At 43.9% G+C, this 25,103-nt stretch overlaps 1 protein-coding gene across 3 annotated transcripts in view; it reads right to left on the bottom strand.

The window, feature by feature from the left end:
- Window positions 1-25,103, bottom strand: part of CNNM1 (cyclin and CBS domain divalent metal cation transport mediator 1) — a 56,590-nt gene that overhangs the window by 21,415 nt on the left and 10,072 nt on the right. For 2 of the 3 annotated variants that reach the window (XM_033131137.1, XM_033131134.1), the window contains exons 2-7: window positions 10,736-10,879; window positions 7,745-7,885; window positions 6,993-7,162; window positions 5,539-5,638; window positions 5,088-5,135; window positions 1,699-1,761 (exon numbers count right to left, since the gene is read on the bottom strand). In XM_033131137.1, coding sequence (XP_032987028.1) covers window positions 1,699-1,761; window positions 5,088-5,135; window positions 5,539-5,638; window positions 6,993-7,162; window positions 7,745-7,885; window positions 10,736-10,879 — 666 coding nt within the window. The remainder of the gene's footprint in view (window positions 1-1,698; window positions 1,762-5,087; window positions 5,136-5,538; window positions 5,639-6,992; window positions 7,163-7,744; window positions 7,886-10,735; window positions 10,880-25,103) is intronic. The other variant, XM_033131136.1, reaches the window with a different exon arrangement.

The following is a 25,103-nucleotide window of genomic DNA, read 5'->3' on the forward strand; positions in this document are numbered from 1 at the left end:
CTCTCATTTTCTCCTGCTCTGCTCCACCTGTGGAATTAAACCAAGGGTTGGAATAAACTGGCCTTGCTCTCATTTCTTTTTCACTCACCTGTTTCCTGTTAGGTTGAACACCCACAGTCATGGAAAATGGGGGGATGGTTAAAAGAGCTCTCAGGAGCACGTGGCACCAGCCAGTTGGATGGGAAGTCTCTGCCTCCTGCACAGCAGGAATGAGTCACCACAATCTCTGTCTGACACTGGGTTACGATGAAATTTTTCACAATAAATACCAATAAACTAGAATTAACCTTTAGTTTAACTGGAAAGTTACAATTAACTAGGTTGTCTGGTTAACTGAGGGGTAACTAAAAGGAAAATATACCCCTGCTTTTATCGTTTTTAAAAATGCTTTGATCCTTTTGGTTGAAAATCTTGAAAAAAATGTGCATCTTCCCTTTCATAGCACATTCTTCATTCACCAAGGTTCCCCACATGTAAAAAGGATCTTGAAGGTCCATGATCTGGTCATTTCTAATTTTCGCTGGCAGGCAGGAGTAGACCTGTTAGCTGGTGAGGGCAACAGCTTGGCGTCTCACATTGACTGTACTGTCCGGTGGTCATCACGAAGGCATGGGCTCTCACAAAATGAGAAACATTTTATTTTTTGGTGGAAAATCGCCATCAAATGAGACAGAAAACTTTGGTGGAATTTGAGTATGTGGTTGACTTGTCTTATACAGATAAACATGGGAACCAGATAGATGACTGTTGATTGAAAAGTGATTTGGGAGAAAAAAGTCAACATAAATATTTCTGAAATTGCAGACTCAGGGGTTTGCGGTCTCAGGACATAGCCTTTTTGAATGTTGAGGGTCTACTCTGCAAAAACGTAACTGGCTTCTTGATGACTGAGATCATGGTGGGGCCTCAGAATCATTGCTGTGGCTTGAGGCTAAGGGAGACAGACGTAGAGGGTGTGGGAAATTGGACTGTGTTCTAACTTCAGAGCAATTTAACAAATAAATTCTTGGCCTGGTGATTACTTGTTTCCTGGGCCTGAGAGATCAACCTCTAGAGATGAAAACAATACAAACACTTAATTGATTGTTCAGATTTATTACATTCTACTCAACCCTTGAGTTACTGTGTAGCTCCATGAGGAGCTGCTATATCCAACTAAACAGAAAGTGCTAACTTGCACTTAACGAGAGGTTAAACCTAATGAAAAGGTGTTTTGAACTTTTACATAGAGCATCCTTTGTGCGAACAGAGCCAGAGAGAATATGGCCACCCCAAGGTATCATTATTAGGAAATGATGGGGATGAGTTAGTGGTTAGCTAAAGGCAGAGACCACATAGAAGAGGAAAAATAGGAATAAAGCATAATATACCATCGTTTCTTCCTGTTTTGCTCCTACTGCATGCCTCATCCCCCCATTCTACAGTCAGACAAACAATGAGGTAGCAGTCACACCACTTCTCATCCCATTATTTCTCCATATACATACACACAGGAGCTCAATTCACAAGTGACACCATTGAACCAGCAATGCTGGGTCTGTACGTGCAAATCAGTATTATCTGTGCAAACATCTATGCCTCAGGCATGGGAGTGCCTGCTGGGAGAGACTGTTCTTGGGTGGGACAGTGACAGAGGCCAAAGGCCTCCTGCAAACCCCACTGGATGTATGGGGACCCAAGACACCCATGCATGTTTACCTGGGGAGCCTGCCAGAGAGTCCCCTCTGCTGACGGCGAAGGTATGGGACACAGAGACGGGCACTAAAGTCAAGGGCCAAGGATTTGTGAGTTGCAGAGGGGAAGATAAACACAAAAGGAGAGAGACAAAGAGCGTGGGTGAGACAGTCTGTTCCTGGATCTTAACAGCATCACATTTTTCTGCAAAAGGGAATCTTGCCTCTGGAAACATGGAAATCGCACCCTCTTACAAAGTCACTCTCCAGAAAGAGGAAAAGGAAAAAGACTTTTCTGAAGGCCTTCCCAAAAGATGCACAATAATTCTTAAGGGAATCAGACCTGCCAATGACGAGACCAGCAGTGGGGAGCGTGCATATGCAGCATTCTCTCTGAACCAGCAAATCTGCGGGGAGCCCAGGACTGCGTTCCCGCCAGGCTCTCCCAGCCGCCACATGCGTCTGCTCACCTACCCGAGGGCGGGCTGAAAGCTAAGTGCATTCCCCAGCGGCACCCTGGGGAAGCTGTATCCTGCCTGGGGTCCCCAGGGTCTCCCTCTGTGGTCACAGTGTGGGGACTGTGCGTTGCTGAAGGCTCGGGGTGCAGGAAGGGCAGCACTTCCAGTACCTTAACGTGAATCAACTTGATGGATTAACTCACCGTCCCTTCTTAGCAAGTACAAGTGCTCCAGAGTGCCTCTTCCTGTCCCCCCTTCCTTCTCTCTCTTTCCCCACACACAGGGTCCGAAATGGCGCTGGCTAGTTATCACTCGGGGCCTGAGTGGGGTGCTGTGTGTAGCAGTACTCCAGTCCTTTTCCCATCTTAACTCTGATCAAGCAGTGTTTCTACTTGGAAATCTGTCTTCATCTGTCTTATCTGATCAGAGTCTCTTCCGAGTCCCTTCCAAGAGCTAAATGAAGCCAGTCTGTAGGTGACAGCACCCTGAAACAGGCAGCTTTCTGTGGTCTGTACTAGATGATTTTACTGCAAGTACCCACACAGGCAGGGGTGTGTGTGTAAGGCGAGCTTGGTATCTACCTCACAGTCATTTGCTCTGACATGAGATGTCAAAGAATACTTGAGTTGGGTCTCTAATGTGAGACGCACTGGAATAAGAAACCCCATAGTCTCATGAAGAATCCTAGCACTTCTGGGCTGCAAGTTAAATGTATACGCTGCCAAGCAGATGGGAGACTCGTTCTCTCCCTGCCTGCACAGCCCTGTGGGCTTCTGTTCTGGCGACCCTGAGATCAGGCCCAGTTCCTCCAGAGAGCCAGGCTGACCATGGTCCTCCCGGGTTCCCTGGCAACCAGAACCACGATAAAGGAGACAAGGCTGGCTTTGTTCCCTTTGCTTTTGCACAGGAAAGCTAGTGACTTACCTGTACCCTCAAGTTCAACTCTGAGGGATGGGTCACAGGGCCAGTGTGCTGGCCAACTCCTCATCCCATTTATCACCCTCAAAGGCCGACAGAGCTCCAGGCAGTTTGCTAGACAAGAGTTTACTGCCTGTGGCTTGGCCTTAAGCTCTCCCACAACCTACAGGCTGAGGTTCTCGGCCAGTGAAGGATGCTGGACCCGGGGCTGAAAGTCCACCAGGGACAACTGTAGGGTGTGGCAGTCACACTTCACTAAGCGGGGAGAGCCTGGGGGGACGATGGAAAATGTCTCTATACTCCCTATAGACAAATTCGACTTTTTTGTTCCCTCCTGAAGATTTCTAAAGATGCTCAGAAGTGTGGGGAGGGAAAGAGTTGAATGCTTCCTTTTAGTTCAACCAGGACCGAAGGAGAGATCGGCGTTGCAAGTTTGCTCCTGTCTCAAGTTGACTCCTTTACTCTGTTTAATCCTGATAAAATGGGAGGATTCTGATAAAACCAGGAAAGAAAGGAAGGAAAGGAGGAAACCAGATAACATCTTCCTTTTAAAATAATTTTCTTTTTTTAAGAAAGAAGGCCATCTAAATTAGGTGGGCGAGGGAGCCTAATGAAGCCCTTTTCCTCCAGATGTCCCACCTTTTTTGGTCTTCTGGAAGAGCCAAAACAGGACCAACATGTCTAGGTAAGATTTAGAATTCCAGAAGTGACTCTACCTTGAGCAATGTGACAGATGGAAATCTCCTTTAGAGAACCAAGGTTTACCTGGTCCTGGAGCCCATCCCTTTTCCATCCAGAGTTCTTCTTAGCACTGATGTTTCCTCCAGCAATCTTGCTTGAGATTTGTTGGTTTATAGAAGCATACTAATGTACGAGGGTTTTTTTATTTTACAGATCCCCTTCAACTCATGTTGGGTGACCCCTTAGGTTTGAGCAGCAGCTCCAGTTTCATTTCAGCCCTCTGCTGGGCTAGGATGTGAATTTACAGTGTAAATTGTTCCCATATAGAAATTGCATTCTGGCATATGATGGATCACAAATTTGTATTTCATTGTGCTGTGTGGACTAGTATGGACACCAGAATGCATCTGGGTCAGTCACTAACTTGCTGGGTGATTGGGAGCAAGTCATTCCTTTAGTTTCTCTATGTTAAAACAGTATCTACCTTTCATGTGCCAATGATTATGATATCAAGCGTTGGGACCCTCTGAGAAATCCAATGTAAAGTACTACACAAAATATTTTTTATGACAAGAGAAAACAACCTTCTTTGGCATTAAAATAGCCACTGTAAACACTAATAGCTGGAAGCAATGCATAATTCAGACCAGTGAGTCAAAAAAAAAGATAGAGAAATAATTCTTTCTAGATCACACTTACATCACAATAAATGCCATGCCTTCGAAACACAAGTGCAATAATTCTACACAGGAAATAGCAAGAAGGTAGAGCACAGGAGGGGCACAGCAAACCAGCCAGCAGCCCTGTGCCAGCCCCCACCATCAGCATGCACAGCCAGCTGGCAGACACCTCTCTACCAGCTGAGATGTGGCGAACAAGGAAAGAGAAGCAGATAAGCAACAGATTGCACCAGCCTGGGATTTACATCCTAAGAACTTGCAGTCACTTCTTACTAACCCCACAGACACACTAACAGCATGTTAGGTTTTCAAGTAAAGGCCAGTGGGTAAATTATCAGTTGAGAAGGAAAGGCTGAATCTCTAGCAGAGCACACAAATCACCTGCATTTCCTGGCAGGTGACAATAAATCGTGCCTCCCCTCACAACCTCCCTCCCCACCATTCCTCACTTGCACATGAGCAGAGAAGCAGCAAACATTCCAGACACACAGAAACTAAGCCCCCGTGGTCGGTGGGTACCTGGCAGGAGGCAGTGTTCCTGGCAGAGCATTACAGAGAGGCTGCCAGCATTTGCGTTAGCCCCAGCCCAGGCTCAGAGTGCTCGGTCCAGGTCCCCAGAGTGGGCTGAGGCAGGACCACGATGGGGAGGACGAGGGAGGGGTTTGAGAGATACATACGAAAGACAGAGGATCCAGCCAGGCTTCCCACCTTCCGCATATCGTTATCTAAGGACAGAAGGATGCAGTGGGTTTCAGAGGCAATTCAGAAAGTGCACTTTCTTATGGGCCTTCTCCCTTTTCCACCCCACCCCCAGCACCAATTAACCCTGCGAAAACCAGGCAATCAAATGGTAGCGTAAAAAGCAAAATAAATGTATCTTTTCATCCTAAAAATACCACCGTCCATCTCTAACACTTGATAATGTTACCATCTACCATGTACTTCTGCAAACAATCTCTCTGAATGAAAAATGAGTCTTACACCCAGTTTACAGAAGAGGACACTGAAGCCCCGAAGTTAAAGGGCTTGTCCAGGGTCCCTAACAGGAGTCAAGACTTGAACCCAGATATTTTTTTCTACAATGTCCCATTCCTTCCCCAATAAGCTATGGTCTGGGAACTGGAATACCTGAGCACGCAGTGGTCATGATGGCTGGGACACCATAGTAGGTGAAGGCTCCATTCTCGAAGCGAAGGCCTTCCTTACCAACTTCCACCTCCACTTTCCCCTGGAGAAAGAAGGGTGTGTACTCGCGCTTCCAGTTCATTTATTGACTACAACCCCAGGCATTCCGTCTGGATAACTAGGGGACTTAAGTTCTCGCCACAGGGGAATGTGAATTCTGTCCAGACTTACGTTTCAGAAATAGCACCTCCAACTTCAGTAGCCCTTGGCAGCAAATTAATTGCTTAATTCATAAAGCAGCATCCAGTCACAAATCCCCGAGCTCTCCTTGCATACTATAACGGCCCTTCCACGGGGCAGGTCCAGGCACCAGCTAGCCCAGGGCCCTGTAAACTGTCTCACTGGTTTAGTCAGAGATTAGCCCATCTCTAAGTCTGGTTGAGATAAAATCTGATTCTGTGTAAGCTTGTTGGATTTATCACCACTAATAATGATAGTGAGTAGCATGCACTGTGTATCCATGGGCCGGACACTGCTTTGTGGTCGGGATTCTCATTCAGTCGGTCCCCGAACCTTAGAAGCCCATACTTCTTTCATCCCCTGTTCACAGATGAATCAGTTTTGAGGCTCAGAGACGTTAAATTCCTAACTCACCTTGACCAAGTTTAGTTAGGAATGTGGTCAAAGTCAGTTAGGAAGTGGTGATATTGGAATTTTAAAGTCCGGTCTTTCCAAGTTCTGAACCTATACTCTTGTCACTCCATTTTCCTCCCTCCAACTTGGACTTGGAAACAGTTATGTTTATATTAAGTATAAGACAGTAGATCGTGTAGGTTCATGATGTTCTTTAAACACTGTGACAGGACCCTTCTTGATTTCCAACAGTGAAGTATGAAACTATTTTTGGAGAAGGGAGGCTGCTTTTTCGAGGCGATGTGGAAGGATGGGTGTGAGGCAACTACTGTCTCAGAGCAGACAGACTCCGGGTGGGTCAGAACAAAGAGAGGCCACATCTAAATTCACATGAACTTAACTACGACGGTAAGACAATCACCGTATTTAGGGTTCAAAAGATTCTGTTGGGAAGAGACGGGAAATAGTGACAGAGCTAATGGAGGAGCCAGGGATTCTGGCTCCTGATAGGGATTCTGCAGGGCAGCCGTTCTGGGAGTTCAAAAGCAGAATCCCTCGGCTGGAGAGGTACCCGCCGCACCCCACCACAAATATCACTGAATGGTCAAACTGAAAAATGCCGTCAAGATCCCACGACTCCCAGGACACCAGCCAGCCATCCTTGGCCCTTTCTTTGGGTCACGGACAAACGCCCACCTGATGGCCTTGTTCTCAAGGCAGCCAGCCGAGTCTTGGAACCTGAACTTGGGGAGGCATGGCTGTTCCTCCCCAGCCTGGGGATGCCCTCGCCTTGCCCTTGGAGGGTCTCTAACTTTCCCACGTACCTGGAGGAGCAGCACAAAATAGTCCACAGGGCGGCTGCGCTGGTAGAGGTAGTGTTCTGGAGCTTTCTTGTTCTTGTCGTCAAACTTTAGCTCCTGGATCACGTTGGGATGTTTCAGGAGCCGAAGCAGGATCTTCTCTGAGAGGTACAGAGACTTAAAGGGCTCCACTTCTAGGGGAGAGAGGGAGGCAAGACGAATCAGCAGCTGGGAGGAGAGAGGGTGGGCACAGCCACCCTCCAGTGCCTGTGTGTCTAGAGCCCCCTCCATTCATGCTCCAGGCACCCAGCTGGCAGCGCTCCTGTGACTCCCGGGGGTGGGGCATCTCAGGCCTTCCCCAGCCCTCTGGAGATGTATGTCCCTGAACTGGCACCTCAGAAAACAGGAAATTTTGGAAATGTCAGTTTTGTTAGTAATTTTCTCCTTTCGGCCTCAGTCTCCCGCCAGGAAGCAAGTGGAGGTAGGGAAAAGTGCAGCAGTGGTTTCTTTAGCTCTTTTCTGAGTAGAAGAGAGACAAGCAGAGTTGGGTTGTAGTCACTTCCTCCCTAGAAGATCCAGGCCTGGGGCTGGAAATGACACTAGGTGATGTCCTGTCACCCTACCTAGTGCAACCTCCTCTCCTGGAGCTGTGGTTCTCAGTCCCGGCTGCACACTGGAATTAGGCTGCAAGGTAATAAAAATGATCGGTGCCTGGGTCCCACCCTCCAGATTCTGCTTTAGCCACCTGGGGCTGAGACACAGGTGGGCAGTCATACCTGTGGCCATGAAGCGGTGTGTAGCTAGCAGCAGCTGTGGAGAGATCTTCACCCTCATCTCTGAGTCGGAAAGCTTAAACAAGGAGAAGTCATGCCGCTTCCTCTCCCGGTGCGGGACCCTCTGCTTTTTCCGATTGTCGGCTGTGGGTCACAGGGACAGATTGCAGCTAACTCAGAATCACTGTTGGGTTTGGGAGGTTTTCTCAGAGTTACACAGGACAGATGGATCGTTTGGGACCACGTGAATTTCTGCAAAGGGTCAACTGTAGGTGACATTACAATACCTCTCCCAGGGAGTGGAAGGATGTTGATAAGGGATAGAAGGTGGGAGCTGCTGTAGTCTTCTCTCAGGTGGTGCAGAGTGGAAAAGGGGAAAGGCTGGTCTGGGACTCCCAAGGTCAGGATTCGAGGGCTGGCGCCTCTACTTATAAGCTGTGCCACCTCTCTAAGCATCAGAAAGTTTGTTTGGTTTAATCTACACAATGAGATTAATAATAATAACTCTTCTATTCATCTCGGGCAGCTATTATGAGACGCCAACCAGAAACTATCTGTGGAAGTGCTTACAAAAGGGCATTCAAACATTAGGGACTTGCATTCTCAGCATCAAGGGGTTTGGGGGTCCCAGGGAGTTGCTGTCTCGGTCCCTCTCCTGTCCCCAGAGCTGGGTTCACCTGGTCTCTTCCTGCTGATTTAAACCACACTCTGAGCAGTATCTGAGGCAAGGAAGAGGGTGCTCACCTCCTCTTTCTACTCACAATTCTCTTGCTTCAACTCTGGCCCCTCCATGGGGAGAGAATTGGGGGAGATAAAGGGAAGAAGAAAGGAGAAGAAATAGGAATAGCTCTATAAGCTACAAAGGTGGGTTCTCTGGGTGGAGGCCCCAGGCAGGACCTGGAGGAACTCCAGACAGCCTGATTATCGATCGACAAAATTTGCTTTTTCCAATTTAACCTTTTTTCCTTTCTTCTTTTAATCTTGTCTTAAAACAATTTTTGGAGGGGTACGGGGGAGGGAGAGTTTTTGCTTTAGTCATATCTCTTTTGCTTTCCCTTAATTCTGAGTACAATTTGGAAACTTCCAACCTATTTCATCTGTGCTAAGGGGGGCAGGAAAAGGGGTTTGGGTTTTCTCGCAACTTGGCCTGGAGAGAAACCCGGCCTGCGGGGAACTTTCAGTGCAGGCTGAGTGGACATAGTGGAAATGAAAGGGAATGAACCCCTGGGACAGGGAACCAGGGCCCGGAATCTGGCTGCCTTGGACTCTCTCCTTTTGGAGTTCACCTCCGCTACACTGTTCGGGTTTCCTGCTAGAAGGGAGAAAGGCCCTCCACCGCACTGCGCTCTCTGGGCCTGCCTTGGGCTCTGGGCCCTGCTTTAACACTCCTATTGCTCAGATTGTAACAGTGATGAGATCCAGTCCCAACCTTCCTGTGGGTCAGGGTCAAGTGAGAAGCAACACAGTGTTCCTGGCTCCTCGGCCATCTCACAGCTCTTAAGGAATCGTGCCAGAAGCTTATTTACAAGGGTGAGAAAACACTAACCCTCTCCTTGAGAAAGAAGAGCCATTGCTCAGCAAGACAGCAGCAGGTATTTGTATCGGACCAGTTCCTTTGCTCTCATTAGTGAGCAAGCTTCTGCTTTGCATGATTGTTTGCCTAAATATCCCTCTCCCTCCTCCACCAGAATGCCATTTAGCATTTCATCATGGAGAATCACTCCTCTGATCTCCTTCTTCATTCCTTTTGTTTCCATAGTGAGCATTTGGAGCATGAAGGTTGTTAAAACAAATGCCTTTGGAGGAGCTTACTCATGTAGACTACACTGCTATTGTCAGCCAGTAATACTTCGGTGTGAATGTCTTCCCCGATGTATCTATGAGCCACTTGGGAATTCTGGTGGGCAGAGGCGGAGAGGGGAGAAGGCAATGGGGAGGCAGAAGTCAATCCCTATTTGAAGAAGATAGACCTGGCCAGGGCCTCACAGCAATACCAGATACTCTGACACTCCTGGTATGTTTTGTCAAGGCCTGGCTCACCTTTTAGGTTTGATCTCTTTTTCAGTCCAAAGGGAAGGCATTCTTTTTGTGCTGCTCACGGCCTTACAGTGTCAAAGCATTTTCTACTCGCTGCTTCTAGCAAACTAAGGACAGGGGTCTGGAATGAGTTATCTGAGGGAGGGAGAAGAGATTGTCCCACGAGGTGAAATTTGGAGGAAACAATTCCCCGTCTAGACCTGCCATGGATTTAGATACATTCTCATCCCAGAGACAAAGCCTGTCTTTGCAACGTTTGCAAGAAAAGCTTTGCTAAGTCTCAGGAACCAAAAGTAGTTATTATCTGCATAGAAGAGTCCATACTGTTCCTGAGAAGGAGTGGGTAGGAGTATGAGAAGACCAGAAAGAAGGGAGCAGGGGTGGGAGCCAGGAGTGCGAAAGAGAGGGGAAGGGGAAACCAGGTGGTAGGGCTGAAAAAGCATAGGGAGAAGAGCAGGGTCTCAGAAGGGACTTCTAAGGTTTGGCTTAGGTTGCGGTGGGCAATCTCATGACGGTTTCCATTACGTAATGGACGTTCTGGTGTGAGTAGATTGTTGAATGGAACCCCAGGGAGTGCTGGGGTCTGCATCTAAATGGACAAAGAGACAAAACAAGAACAACATAGGGGACAGAAACAAGGGCCGAGTGGCCACCCAAGGTACACTTCGTTTCCTTTAGTTCCTTTTTCATCCAAAGGCCAGGAGGTGTCCTTTTCATAGTCTTGGTTCCTGAAGGTTCCCTCCTGATAAACATTTAGTTAGGATATTCTCAGAGACACAGAGGTGATTCAGGGTGCGGTGTATTGCCGTACAAGTACCTGCATTAGGGGGCTGACATACAGCAACGCATGGGGCTTGTCCTGACACCCTTTCACACTGTCTATCAAACTAAGCCAGCTCTGAGGGCCTCAGAGGAAAATAAGATGACCTCAGACAACAGCCTAGGCCATGCACTTACTGTAGAGGTCAGTTTCGTCCAGGATCTCCGACTTAATGATCTCCTCTATGATGTCCTCCAGTGTGACAATACCCATCACCTCATAGAAGGGGTCCCCTTCTCCCTCATTATTCACCCGCTGAACAATGGCCAGGTGAGATTTTCCTAGAGAACAAATGAAGTCACAGTTAGGCACCTGGGACACATTTTCAGAGACCTCTCCTTGTGAGAAAAGTATACAAAATTGCTTTCTGACTAATTCCGAGACTGAACCTATCCCAGGACCTCCTTAAAATACGAAGTTAGTGTACAAGTTCACGTAAATGCAAAACTTACCCTTTTACATCTGTTTCTTTTTAGGAAAGTTACTAATATACACAAAGCCAGTTCAATTGTTTTTCTTTTAACTTTCACACAGTAGCAAGTACCATGGACCCTTGAACAAGATGGGGTTTAGGGGCGCTGACCCTCACAAAGTTGAAAATCTGCATATAACTTTTGACTCAACAGTCAGTCTCTTGCAAATGGGGATTGAAAACAGTAGTGGGAATGCAAAAATACTGTTTTTGAGCCACGGTTGGTTGAATCCGCAGATGTGAAATCCATGGATATAAAAGGCTGACTGCATTTATTGAAAACAATGCACATATACGTGGACCCATGCAGTTCAAAGCCGTGTTGTTCAAGGGTCAACTATATATCTAAGCTGAAGGAGGATGAATAGTCTAACTGAAAGAACAAGAATCTGAAGTCAGAAGAACTAGGTTAGAAGACTTTTCCTCCTCCAAACGTCTCTCATCCCCTAACCCTTAACTATCCCAGTTACGATCTGTGCAAATGACCCTTGTCAAATCATTTAACCTCTACTGAGTTTCAATTGTCTCATCGAGAATTGGAGAATAAAACCAGTATGGCGCCCAAATTCTCCGCTATGCCTCCCATGGAGAGGTGTGGTCTCTATCCTCTTCCCTTGAGTTTGGGTGGGCTTGTGAGTGCTTCAACCAACAGAGACAGGGAAGCATCTGCCTGCTATGAGGCTTCTGAAGCTAGGTCATGAAAAGCGTGTGGCTTCTGCAACAGAAACACGCTAAGAAGTCTGATGACTACCCTGAGGCCACCACGGTAGAATGGCCACATATAGGTGCTTAGGTGACAGTTCCAGTTGAGCCTGGCCTTCCAGTCATCCCACCAAAGAGCCAGACAGGTTAGCAAAGAAGCCATCTTGGCAGTGGATCTGCAATCTCAGCTGATTCAGCCCCATCCTCTAAAGCCCTCCAAATCCAGCTGATGGCACAGACGCTGCAAGGCAGAGATAAGCAATTCCTGCGGTACCTTGTCTGAATTCCTGACTCACAGAATCTGGGAGCAAAATAAAATGATGCCCATAAGGGGATTGTGGAGCTCCAATGACCTAGTGGATGTGTGCAAGCACTTGGTCAACTGTAATGTGTCATAGGCAGTTAGTTAATTTTTCTTGCCCAACAACTGAATAATAATAGTTAACATTTATTGAGCTCTAACTCTGTGCCAGGTACTCTTTGGAGCACTTTACGTGTATTGATTTATTTAATCCTCATAACAAACCCTGAGGCAAGTACTATTATTATCCTCATTTTAAAGATGACAGAACTGAGGCACAGAATGGTTAAGTACACAGCCACCCCTAAGTGGCAGGGCTGGATTGTGAACCCATGTAACTGGGTTCAGTCCTAACCGAGGGACCAAGTCTTACTTGACTTACCTGCTTCACCTTGGTTTGTTTTCATCTGCTGATAAACACATTTCCTGATCCTGTTTCTCCAGTGAAAATCTGGGTGGTTCTTTTCCTTGTCTAAGAGACATTTAAGGAGAAAACCTAGGGTACTGACTAGGATGTCATTCTTGCAAAAAAAGAGAAGGAAGTTCATGCTTTATCAGTGTTACTTTTTATAAACTTTTGCTTGGTTATTGCCAAAAACTTTCAGATAAGAGGAATAGTCAGTTTGCTGGAGGGAAAATTAACCTTTCACATTTAAACACATGAGCTTCTGTATCAAATGCTTCAAATTACAATAAAGCTACCGAATGGGGTTTTTAATTGGAAAGATCTGTGGTCTCTCAGGAGTGGTCTCTAATTTCTTCTCCACCTTCAACCTGTCCTTTGACTTACCCCTAATCTGATTTGATCATGCCACTGACCTGCTCCAAAACCCTCCCTGGCTCCCTAGGGTGCACAGAATCAAATCCAGACTCCTGAGTTTGGTATTATAAAGACTGCAAAATGTGGCTCTTTCCTATCTTTCTACATCCCATAATGATTCTGTATGCCAAGTGCCCCAGATTACCTCCATTCCATCTGTTTCCTCCATGCACACTTTCTAAGTTTTGGCTCACACTGTTTCCTTCTCCCATTCCATCTCCCTTGGCCCTTCAAGTTCCAGCTCAGGTGCTAGCATCTCAAGACAGTTTTCCTGGATGTTCCCCATTCTGAATCTGAACCAGCCTCTCCTTGCCTGTGTTTCTAAGCCCTTGATATCTCCATTAGCGCAATGATCACACAATTTGCTCCTTTTCATAACTAGCAATGGGTGTGTCCTCTACTGGACCATGTTTCTTCCTCAAATCATCATCTCCTTCAGGACACAGAGTTAGATAGGGCACCTTCCATGTAACAGGCCACCAACAAATGCCTGAAGAACTGAACTAAGACTGAATAAAAATCCATAGTGGATAGATGACTTTAAAAGCAGGCACCAAAACCTTCACTTTTTAATAAAATACAATGTGTTTAAATTAAAATTTAAACTCTGTCTCAGGGGTTTTAAAAATACCCTTCTTTGAAACAACTGCATCCTACCCAACTGAAGGGTTTTGTAGCTTAAATTAGATTATGTTACTTGTTAGAATATGCTGAATTTAAAGTTTTTTTTCCAACACAGTGTTCTTAAACTTATGGCAACTGTTCTCATTTTTCTGCTAACATGTGCTAGCAGATGACAAAATAAGTATAATGGAAAAACTTGGAAAAGTGATTTCTTAAAATTATTTTCTATAATTGGATGATTTTTGTATGTGGAGCCCAGAATATATAGAATACAGTCATACTTCCTGCCACTAAGAGATTAGTTCATATGAAACAAAATTGTATTATGTTTCGTAAAGAGTACTGTAACTTTCATGTGAATATCTTCCATTGGTCTACACTTTATAAGGTCAATTTAAAGACACACTATGTGATCACCAGGGAATAGAGATTTTAAGTTCTAGTTATATAATATCAAGACAATGTACTTAGATAATCTATTTAGAAACATTTTATAATCCACAATCAACTTTTATGATTCCCTCAAGTGCCTGTAGAGATCTACAAACAAATGAAGACGTCGTTCTTTCTTGGGTACAGACTGTAACAGGAATTAGCAATCACATAACCCTGTTCTGAGCTGACACTCACAGGGATAAGAAAACCAGCTGTTCCCGCGACACACATACTTGAGGTCCTCCCTCTCTCAAAAAGGTTGGTCTTTGAGAGACCCATCTTCCTGTTCCCTTCCTCTTCTTGGGCCCCAGAAGTGATGGGGGATGAGATGACCCCAAGGGAAGCCAATCTTGAGACATGGAAAAGTTAGTCACTCTCTTCTGCCACAGTACTTTGAACATACCTCTCTATTGGTATTTATAACAACAACAACAACAATAATAATAATAATTATTATTATTATTGCAACTACCATTTGCTGTAAACATTCTAGGGGCCAGGCACAGTGTTAACATCATACATACATTATTTCACCATATTGTTGTTCTCTATTTATATGGGATCTCCCCACTATGATAGTAAGCTCTCTGAGAGGAAACAGGTATGTCCTACTTATCTCCATTTCCCCAGAATCTAGACTAGCACCTGGCATACAGTCAGAACTCCATAACTAATGGGTGGTAACTGGATATGCACAAGATATGATGCAAAAGAATGAAGTTGGATGCTACCTCACACTATACACAAAAGTTAATTAGAAATGGACCAAATGCCCAAATGTAAGAGTGAAAACTATAAAACTCTTAGAAGAAAACACAGGAGTAAGTCTTTGTGACCTTGGAGTAGGAATTGATTTTTTAGATAAGACATTAAAAGCATAAGCAACCAAGGGGGAAAAAAATACACAAATTGGACTTCATCAAAAAGGGATACTACAAAACAAAAAAAATGAAAGACAACTTACAGAATGGGAGAAAATATTTGCAAATCATATATCTGATAGGAAGCTTGTATCCGGAATGTATAAAGAAAATTTACAACACATGAAAACACAACTCAGTCAAAAAGTGGCTTTTCCATACAAATGGCCTGTCTTGGCTCAGGTTGCAGACTTTCCTAAAATCTCTCAAAGGTCCACAAACCCTGAACAAGCAACATCTGGCCTCACCATGTCCTGTACCTCATGCTTTAGCAGCCCCAAGCCCGGCACTAATGGCAGCCAGTGTCAGTTTGCAGCTTAGCCTCCCCCCCGGAACCTTCAAGCCCAGCACAAGTGGCAACTATCTGCTGATCACTTTGTAGCTCATACCAAGTGGTTCTGGACAGGGCACAGGCAGCAGCTGACCTTTCCCTGCACTAGAAACCCTCCCAAGAGGCCCCGGTGGCCAGCTCCAGACCACACCAGACAACCCCACCCAACCACCTCCACAGATGACACAACCAAAGGGCAAACTCGTCAGGCACCAGAGCCCTGCTAAAGCAAATCCTGCTCTGTAGGGTCAGCCCCTGCACAACAGCTCCTCCACTGTAGTCACAGCCATTCCTCACAACTAATCAGCCTGAAGGTCAATCCCTCTCACTGATGTGCAAACTGCAATCAAGGTTCAACTACAATGGAAGAGCACAGACAATCCACAAAAGGGACACCCCTAGAGCATCCAGCTCAGGTGACCAGGCAGACTGTGCCACCGGTCCCCACAGGACACCTACCACATAAGGCCATTCTATCAAGACTGGGAGACATAGCAGCTCTATCTATTACATAGAAACAAACACAGGGAGGCAGCCAAAATGAGGAGATAAAGAAACATGCCCCAAATGAAAGAACAGAACAAAGCTACAGGAAAAGAACAAAACAAAATGGAGACAAGCAATCTACCTGATGCAGAGTTCAAAACACTGGTTATAAAGGTGTTCAATGATCTCAGTGAAAACTTCAACAAAGAGATAAGAAACATAAAACTGAAGGTAGAAAACATAAAAAAGAACCAGTCAGAAATTAAGAATACAATAACTGAAATGAAGAATACATTTCAGGGAATCAACAGCAGATTAGATGAAGCAGAGGATTGAATCAGCAATTTGGAAGACAAGGTAGCATAAAACACCCGATTGGAACAGGGAAAAAAAAAAAGGAATCCAAGAAAAGGAGGTTAGTTTAAGGGGCCTCTGGGACAACATTAAGCATAGCAACATTTGCATCATAAGGGTACCAGAGGAGAAGAGAGAGAGTGAGGAATTGAAAACCCGTTTGAAGAAATAATGATGGAAAACTTCCTTAACCTGGAGAAGGAAATAGACATACAAGCCCAGGAAGCGCAGAGTCGCACACAGGATGAACCCAAACAGGCCCACACCAAGATGCATCATGATTAAAATGCTGAAGGTTAAAGATAAGGAGAGAATCTTAAAAGCAGCAAGAGAAAACCAGTTAGTTACTTACAGGGAGCCCCCATAAGACTGTCAGCTGATCTCTCAACAGAAACTTTGCAGGCCAGAAGGGATTGGCATGAAATATTCAATGTGATGAAATGCAAGGACTGCAACCAAGATTACCCAGAAAGGCTATCATTTAGAATCAAAGGACAGATAAAGAGCTTCCCAGACATGAAAAAGCTAAAGGAGTTCACCATTACCAAACCAGTATTACAAGAAATGTTAAAGGGACTTCTTTAAGAAAAAGAAGAAAAAAAATAGGTAAAAAATATGAATAATAAAATGGCAATAACTACATGTCTATCAACAATTACTTTAAATGGAAATTAATTAAATGCTCCAATGAAAAGACATAGGGCGGCTGAGTGGATAAGAAAACAAGACCCTTACATATGCTGTGTACAAGATCAGATGGAAAGACACACAGAGATTGAAATTAAAGGGATGGAAAAAGATATTTTTATGAAAATGGATATGAAAAAAAGCTGGGGTAGCAATACTTATACCAGACATAATAGACTTTAAAACAAAGGCTATAACAATAGACAAAGAAGACCTAGTAATTTCACTTCTGGATATTTATCTGAAGAAACCCAAAACACCAATTTGTAAAGACATGCATCCATATGTTCATTGCAGCATTATTTACAGTAGCCAAGATAGTGAAGCGATCTAAATGTCCATCAATAGATGAATGGATAAATAGATGAATGGATATACAATGGAACATTAATCAGCCACAAAGAAGAATGAAATCTTGTCATCTGCAATAACTTGGATAAACCTAGAGGGTATTACATTGAGTGAAATAACTCAGGCAGAGAAAGAAAAATTCACTTATAAGTGGAATCTAAACAACAAAATAAACAAATAAACAAAACAAACAAACTGACAGATACAGAGAACATTTTGATGGTTGCCAGCTGGGATAGGGGTTAGGGGGATGAATGCCCAGGAGAACCTCACAACAAGGAATGTCAATAGTACTGAGTTTGGAAACCTTGCTTTAAAGAGACAGAAAGTAAGAAAGTGGCAGCAACTTCACAACCATATTTTGGTATTTGAAGAAGTTGAAATATCTTCTGAAGGGTCTTTAATAAATATAGCCTCTAGATGGTTTAGCCACGTTCCCAGAGAAGAGCTCCCAAGGACCCTGTTAGCATACCTCCTATGCCTTGAGAGAAAAAAAAAGAACGAATAATTGATTTGCTTCCTCTCTCTTTCAAAAATAGCTACAGCACTTTGGTAAGGTAACTGTTCCCAGGATAAAATACAGAAACTTGAGGATAGCATATTGCTTAGAAATACAGAATTAAGGAAACCAGAAATCATTTTATGGTTTTATGGTTTCTGCCTCACTTGACCTTCACCTTGTAAAATATAGTGGCTTTTGCCATGTTCTTATTCTCCTTGATGTCCCTGCAGCATCTTTTATTCATTTGGTAGACAGTATTGAGTGCCTCTTCTTTCTTACCTTGGTCTTGGTGACTCTCTACCACTTGAAGTGTGTCCTTTAGAGCAGCAGCACTGAACGTCACCTGGGCTCTTGTTCAAAATGCAGGTTCTCTGGTCCCACCCTTGACCTACAGAATCAGGATCTTGGGTGGTGAGGTGGGGCCCAGAGAACTGTTTTAATGCTATCCCAGATAATTCTTATTCATGTTAAAGTTTGAGACTCACTGCTCTTGCTACTCAAAATGTAGCCCTTGGACCAGAAAAATTGGTATCACCTAGGAGCTGGTGACAGATGCAGAAGTTTGGCCCCCAGCCCAGCAGTCTGAGTCAGAACCTGCATTTCTACATGATAGCCAAGAAATTCTTATGCACATTTGAGTATGAGGAGATTGGTTAAGGCCACCCTGGTTTTCTTCCCACCCTTATGACTGATATTATTCTGTTTCTATTGTGGATTCCTTTACTTTATCCTCACCTAGAGATAAATGTATCTCAGATACTCTAGCTCAGTGATTCTCAACCCTGTCTACATGTGGGAATCCCTGGGGAGCTTTAAAACCTATTGCTAGCTGAGTCCCACCCACAGAAGTGCTCATCTGATTTGTGTGGTCCAGGCATTGGGCTGTTTACCACTTCTTCAGGAGACTCTAAAGAGCAGTTGCAGTTAAGAACGTCTGCTTTTGCCAATGATATATCTGATAAGGGATTAATATCACAAATCTATGAAAAACTCACTCAACTCAACTCCAAAAAAACAAACGATCCAATTAAAAAATGGGCAGAGGACTTGAAGAGACATTTTTCTAAAAAGGACATACAGATGGCAAACAGACATATGAAGAAATGCTCAACCTCACTAACCATCAGAGAAATGCAAATAAAAACCACAATGAGATACCACCTCACCCCAGTCAAAATGGCTATCATCAATAAATCAACAAACAAGTGCTGGCGCGGATGTGGAGAAAAGGGAACGCTTGTGCACTGTTGGTGGGATTGCAGATTGGTGCAGCCACTATGGAAAACAGTATGGAGGTATCTCAAAAATCTGAAAATGGAACTACCCTATGATCCAGTAATTCCACTCCTAGGTATCTATCCGGAGAAATCCAAAACTTCAATTCAAAAATCTTTATGCACTCCTATGTTTATTGCAGCACTATACACAATAGCTAAGACATGGAAACAACCAAAATGCCCATCGGTAGATGCCTGGATTAAGAAACTGTGGTACATTTATACAATGGAGTATTATGCAGCCATAAAGAAGAAAGAAATCTTACCATTTGCAACAACATGGATGGATCTAGAGAACATTATGTTAAGTGAAATAAGTCAGACAGAGAAAGATAAGTACCATATGATCTCACTTATTTGCGGATTCTAAAGAAAAGAATAAGTGAATGAACTAATCAGAAACAGTTTTGGAGACAATGAGGAAAAACTGAGGGTTGCTAGATGGGCGGGAGGGGTGGGGGGTGGGGGGGAGGGTGAGGGGATTGGAGGGCAGTCGGTGACCACAGGATGGCCACGGGTTTGAAAATTAATCTGGGGAACGTAATTTGGTGGTTACCAGAAGGTAAAGGGGTTGGGGGGTGGGGGATGAGGGTGAGGGGGATCAAATGTATGGTGATGGAAGGGGAGCTGACTCTGGGTGGTGAACACACAGTGTGATTTATGGATGATGTGATACAGAATTGCACACCTGAAATCTATGTAATTTTACTAACAATTGTCACCCCAATAAATTAAAAAAAAATAATAATAATAATAAAAAAAAGAACGTCTGCTCCAATCTTTGAGGGGCAGAGGCTCTTCTCTGTCCTTTTGGTTAAAGATACCAGTAGAGCCCATCGCTTTAAATATCACCATTACCTCTTTCCTGAGAACTAAATTTATACGTAACATCAGTGTCTATTTTGAACACTCATCTTGTTTTAGACATTTTGCCTGAGCTATTCTCTTGTCTCCTCAAAATCACTTATCCAAATAGGAACACATGACCCTCGGGACCCATAATCCCCACTCTTTCTCCCTCTTCTCTGCAGGAAATGGCACCGTCAACCATCTAGTCACCAAGAGTCATAACCCAAGACTCATTTTAACCTTCTTTTCCTTTGCTTCTAAGGAAAAAAAAAAATCCCCACATTCTTCCAGTTAGTCTTTTCTTTCTTCATTCTTTCAACAGTGTTTATGGAATACCTACTATGTGCCAAGCACTATTCTAGGCACTACACATGCATCAATGAACACAACAGACAAAGTAATTTTCCTCCTGTAGCTTACATTCTAGTAAGTGGAGGTGAGAGATAATAAGATGGATAAGTATGTAAAATCTAAAGCACTGTGCTAAGAGGAAAAGCTAAGCAGGGAAGGGCGATGAGGGAGTGTGTGGGAGTGAGAGAGCAGGTGTTACAATTTTAGGTAGCAGGGGCCAGGAACGAACTCCTTGAGAATTTGCTATCTGAATAAAGATCTGCAGGTGGTGAGGTAGGGAGCCCTGAGGATATCTGGGGGATATCTTTGCAGTCGAACAAGATGCAAAGGCTCTGAGTTGAGCTGTAACTGATGTGGTTGAGGAATGGCAAGGAGGCCAGTGGGGTGGTTGCAGGGTGTGGGCGAGGACAGTAGAAGGAGCCAAGGTCAGGGAGCTAAGAGATGGGGTAGATGCAGCTGTATGAGCTTTGGAAAGACTTTGTAACTCAGAGTGAGATAAAGCCATTATAGGTGTGTGTGTGTGTGTGTGTGTGTGTGTGTGTGTTTGTTTTTGGCAAAAAAGGTGACATGATCCTACTTATGTTTTAAAAGGAGTTCTCTAGCTATTGTGTTAAGAATGGATTAAGTCTGGGTGGTGAACGCACGATGTAATTTATAGATGATGTGATATGGAATTGCACACCTGAAATCTATGTAATTTTAATAACAATTGTCACCCCAATAAATTTAAATAAAAAAAAAAAGAAAACGTCAAAAAAAAAAAAAAAAAAAGAATGGATTAAGAATGGATTTGCCCACAAAGTGGGCAAAGGTAGAAGCAGACCTCATAGGAAGCTCTGGCGTACATCCAAATAAGAGATGGGTGGTGGCTTGGACTGGGATGGTGGTAGCAAGGTGGTGAGATGTAGTCAGAGTCTCTAGATATGCTGAAAGCAGAGTCTATGTGAAGAACTGGATGTAGGACAAGAGAGAAAGAGAACTTTGGGCCTGAACAACTGTAAGAATGGAACTGCAATTTACAGAGTTTAGGAATATTGTGCAAGGAGTAAGTTCAGCAAAGAGAGCAGAAGCCCAGTTTTGGACAAGCTTAAGGTTGAGATGCCTTTTAGACCTCCAATTGGAGATGTCAAGTAGCAGTTAGAAATATAAGTCTTGAGTTAATGATATCTTTGGGAGGATGGATAAAATAACCAAGGGAGTGAGAGTAGACAAAGAGATCCATTGCGGAACCTGGGGCATTCCAGCATTTAGAGATCATAGAAATGCAATATTCATGTAACAAGTACTTGAGCATCTGATATAGGTAGGCCCTGCTTTCAGTGCTGAGGATATATCGGTGAATATGATGTAGCAGGAGCCAGTAAAGGAGATTAAGAAGGAGCGTCCAGAGGTAATGAATCTCAGAGATTCCCCCCTTCCAATTGCAAGCGTCTTTAATTTCCCTGTGCTCAGCTCAGCCTGGCTGACTGTCCTAATGTCCTAACCAATCCTCCTTTTGGTTTTTCCAGCTCTAACCCATCCTATCCATCAAAACTAGATTGTCCCCAAATACTGCATTTATGAGGTTATTCCTCATCTCAGTAACATGGACCAGTTATACTAGGGAGAATCATTATGAAGCCTTCTTGCTGCCATTAAAGGGCTCTGTGGTTTTGGGGTATATATATTTTGCCTTCTTTCCCACTACTCTATCAAAGTATTGTGCTTATTCCCCATTCAAAAAAATAATTGGTTTAAGGATACTCAGCTAATAAATGGTACAGCCAATATTTGAACTCAGGGAATTGAACAGGACCCACCCTAGTTGCCGTCTGTGGAAAGCTTCAAGACACAACTAAACAAAACTGTATACTTTAACTTCAGGCCTCTCAGACTCAGAACTGGTCTTAGAGGCTGCCTATTGGGCCAATTTGTTCTCCAGGTTCAGGCTAAACATAACAAGGATCCTGGGCTTAAAAATCACCACGATGACCCAGAGTGATCTGGCTAAGTTTGGCTGATATTCTCAGGCCAGGAACCCACCTCAGATGTGAGGAAGACACATTGAAAGGCAAATGGGCTGGCCTTAGTTGTCCTGAGATCACTTAATTCTGGGCCCGCCCAGGGGCTATGATCAAACAAGGCTGGTCCCTGAGAGAAGGGAGAGAAGTGGTTCTTGGGGGCGTTATTGAAAGTACGCCAGACACCTGAGGTGACCTTAAAACTCACCATTTTGAAGGTTCTCATTCCAGGTGAAGGTCGCCTACAGCTAGTCCAGATGTTCCACACTGTTTCTGATCTAAACCGGGCTGTTTCCTGAGAGTACAGGTCTACGTTCACCCTCTTTCCCAGTTTTTGCCATGGTAGTGATTGCCATACCTACTGTTCACTGGGTGCATACGTTCCTCACATCTCTGGAAAATGAGATGATTACTACTAATCTCTGGATGAGAAAACTGAGACTCAGAAAAATAAAGTGACTTGCCCAAGGCTGAGTCAGTAAGCGACAGAGCCAAGGAACACACCCCAGTCTGTCTGCTTCCACAGCCCGTGCTCTTCCCAACACACCCTGCAGACTCCACACTGGAGGCCAAATCTCAGGTTTCCTATCTCGAATGTGTTAAGAGCAATGGGAAGTAATGCTGAGCACCTAACGAGTGGGTTAGCAAGGGAGGAGAAGGGCTTTGAACAGAGCGGGGAAGAAAGGAGTCCCAGCCCCACCTCCCCACCATACCTCTGCCTTCTTGTCCAAGCCTTCCGATGTCTAGTCTGAGATTCCATTTTCGTGGACTGGTTGGAGCTTTGAAGGGTTTCATTGATCTGACTGTGATATTTGTTTACATGTTTGTTTATTTGCCTGGGATGCCTGAGGAAGGGCAGAGTTTTGGGTGAGGAAACCTCATGCTAAGTGGTGACAGGATAAAAGACATGTAAGGAAATTGCCACAACTCAATTTTGGTTTCCTGGGCCCTATCCAAAGTAAACAGCTCTCCGTTTTATTTATTATATACAATAACTTGTACATGTGCTGGATCAGAGAACACTTATACAAAATGTCTAACTAGATACTAGTCATTTGACTAGATCAGTGATGTACTGTGTTTCCCCAAAAATAAGACCGGGTCTTATGTTAATTTTTGTTCCAAAAGATGCATTAGGGCTTATGTTCAGGGGATGTCATCCTGAAAAATCATACTAGGGCTTATTTTCTGGTTAGGTCTTATTTTCAGGGAAACATGGTAAGAAGCAAATGGTGGAGTGTCTTTAGTGCTCACTGTACAGGCATTATCTTTAGCCTTTGCAGTAAACTTACAATGCAGTATTATTATTCGCTTTTTAAGAAGGAAGATAAGCCTCATTCGGAGTGGTAGAGGGACCTGCCCCAGTCACATAGCTAGTAAACGCAGGTGCTGGGGTCTGAGTCCAGGTGTCTATGACTCTGTGTCTGGGGCTTCACAGTCTGAGGTGGCGAGTCAGATGTGGCTTCTGGTTCTGCTTGAGTCACTAACATTGAGCAGGACACTTATGTCTCCAGATCCCAGGTGCTCATATACAAAACAGGGATAAATTCTACTGACTTCACATGTACAAAATGAGTTACTGTTTTGGAAAGATCTTTGCTAATGTAAAGGCTTTGCAACTATAAGGACTTATGATTGCTGTTTTTATTATTTATCTTTTCTGGGACTCAGTTTTCTTTATCTTAAAATTAAAGGATGGGACCAGGTGATCTCCAAGGTGACTTTTTTTAGCTCTAAAATTCTATACTTTTGTAAGTCCAAAGAGTCCTGGGCTGCAAAAACAGTTTAGTTTTACAGGGTGCTTCTTTGTGATGATATATGATATGCCAGAATTCTAACAATGCCAACAGTTACTGCCTCTTACATTTACAAAGGGCTGTGAACTCCTAATGTTTATATCTTAATATTGAATAATTGGAATAAGATGAGAAAAAGCTACCTTAACACATGCTAGATTTTTAAAAATCTATATATAATCAAATCACTTTCTATCAAATCAGAAAGAGACAAAAATGTTATCCTACCAGTCCTGCAGCAACCACCTTGATTTGGAAAAACAAAAGTCCCTTTCTCTAGTGGCCAGTTTAAAAAAAAAAGAAGAGGCTATACTTTGTAGAAATTATCTTGCTCCAATTCACCGGAAATAGAGTAATCAACACATTTATCACACACACAAATTGCTTGAGCCACTAAAAGATAATTATTAAAAGAACGAACCATGTCACCCAGAGCACCATGGTAACCAGCATCACCAGGGCATGAAAAAATAGTTGTTAGTCACTAGAATCTCAGTTGGTTGGCAGTTTGGCTTGCTAAGCAACACTGTAAAAATAGCAGAGTAGCAACCCATTATCTGGAGGTCTGATTTCACAGGGCTTTGAATCTGGTCCCAGAAGGAATATCCCAGGTCCCACCAACCACATACCCAGGTTCCCAGTCAAAGCCTAATTAATCATTTCTTCAGCAAACATTGATTGAAGCTTATTGTGTACCAGGCACCCGATTCCCAATATGTGTATTTACTTGGTTTCTCAGTTAAATAGAAGCTCTGAAATAAACGCAGATAGAATGGTTTTGTGATGAGTGAGGTGGAGGCAGGGATTTGCCTGAGGCCGACTCAAAAATAAATAGCAGCTTATCACCAGAGGCCAGAGAAAAATAAAAATGTAGTCAGCACTGCTTTATAATACTACATAATATAGCTACATTCTCATGACCATGCTCCTGCGTCATCACGAAAAGATTAAGTTATTTTTAGGATCCTTTGTTAAGGAAGGCAGGAATGGGTATAAAACATTTTAGACATAGCACCACCAAAAATGGTGAGAAGACACCATTCCGGCATTTGGAAGGAACAGAAATTATGTTTGACAAATGCCTCATTCTATGAAGTTCTCCATTTTTCTGGAAGCAAATTAACATCATGATCATTGCTTTGCCAGCACTCAAATGGATCACTGGTTCCCTCTCTGCCTTTATTTTTCTAGCTCAAGCTCCTGCCTCATTTGGATGCCCTTTCCCTTCCTAACTGCTTATCAGAGTC

The sequence above is a fragment of the Rhinolophus ferrumequinum genome, chromosome 16 (assembly GCF_004115265.2).
Source record: "Rhinolophus ferrumequinum isolate MPI-CBG mRhiFer1 chromosome 16, mRhiFer1_v1.p, whole genome shotgun sequence".
Classification (NCBI taxonomy): Eukaryota; Metazoa; Chordata; class Mammalia; order Chiroptera; family Rhinolophidae; genus Rhinolophus; species Rhinolophus ferrumequinum.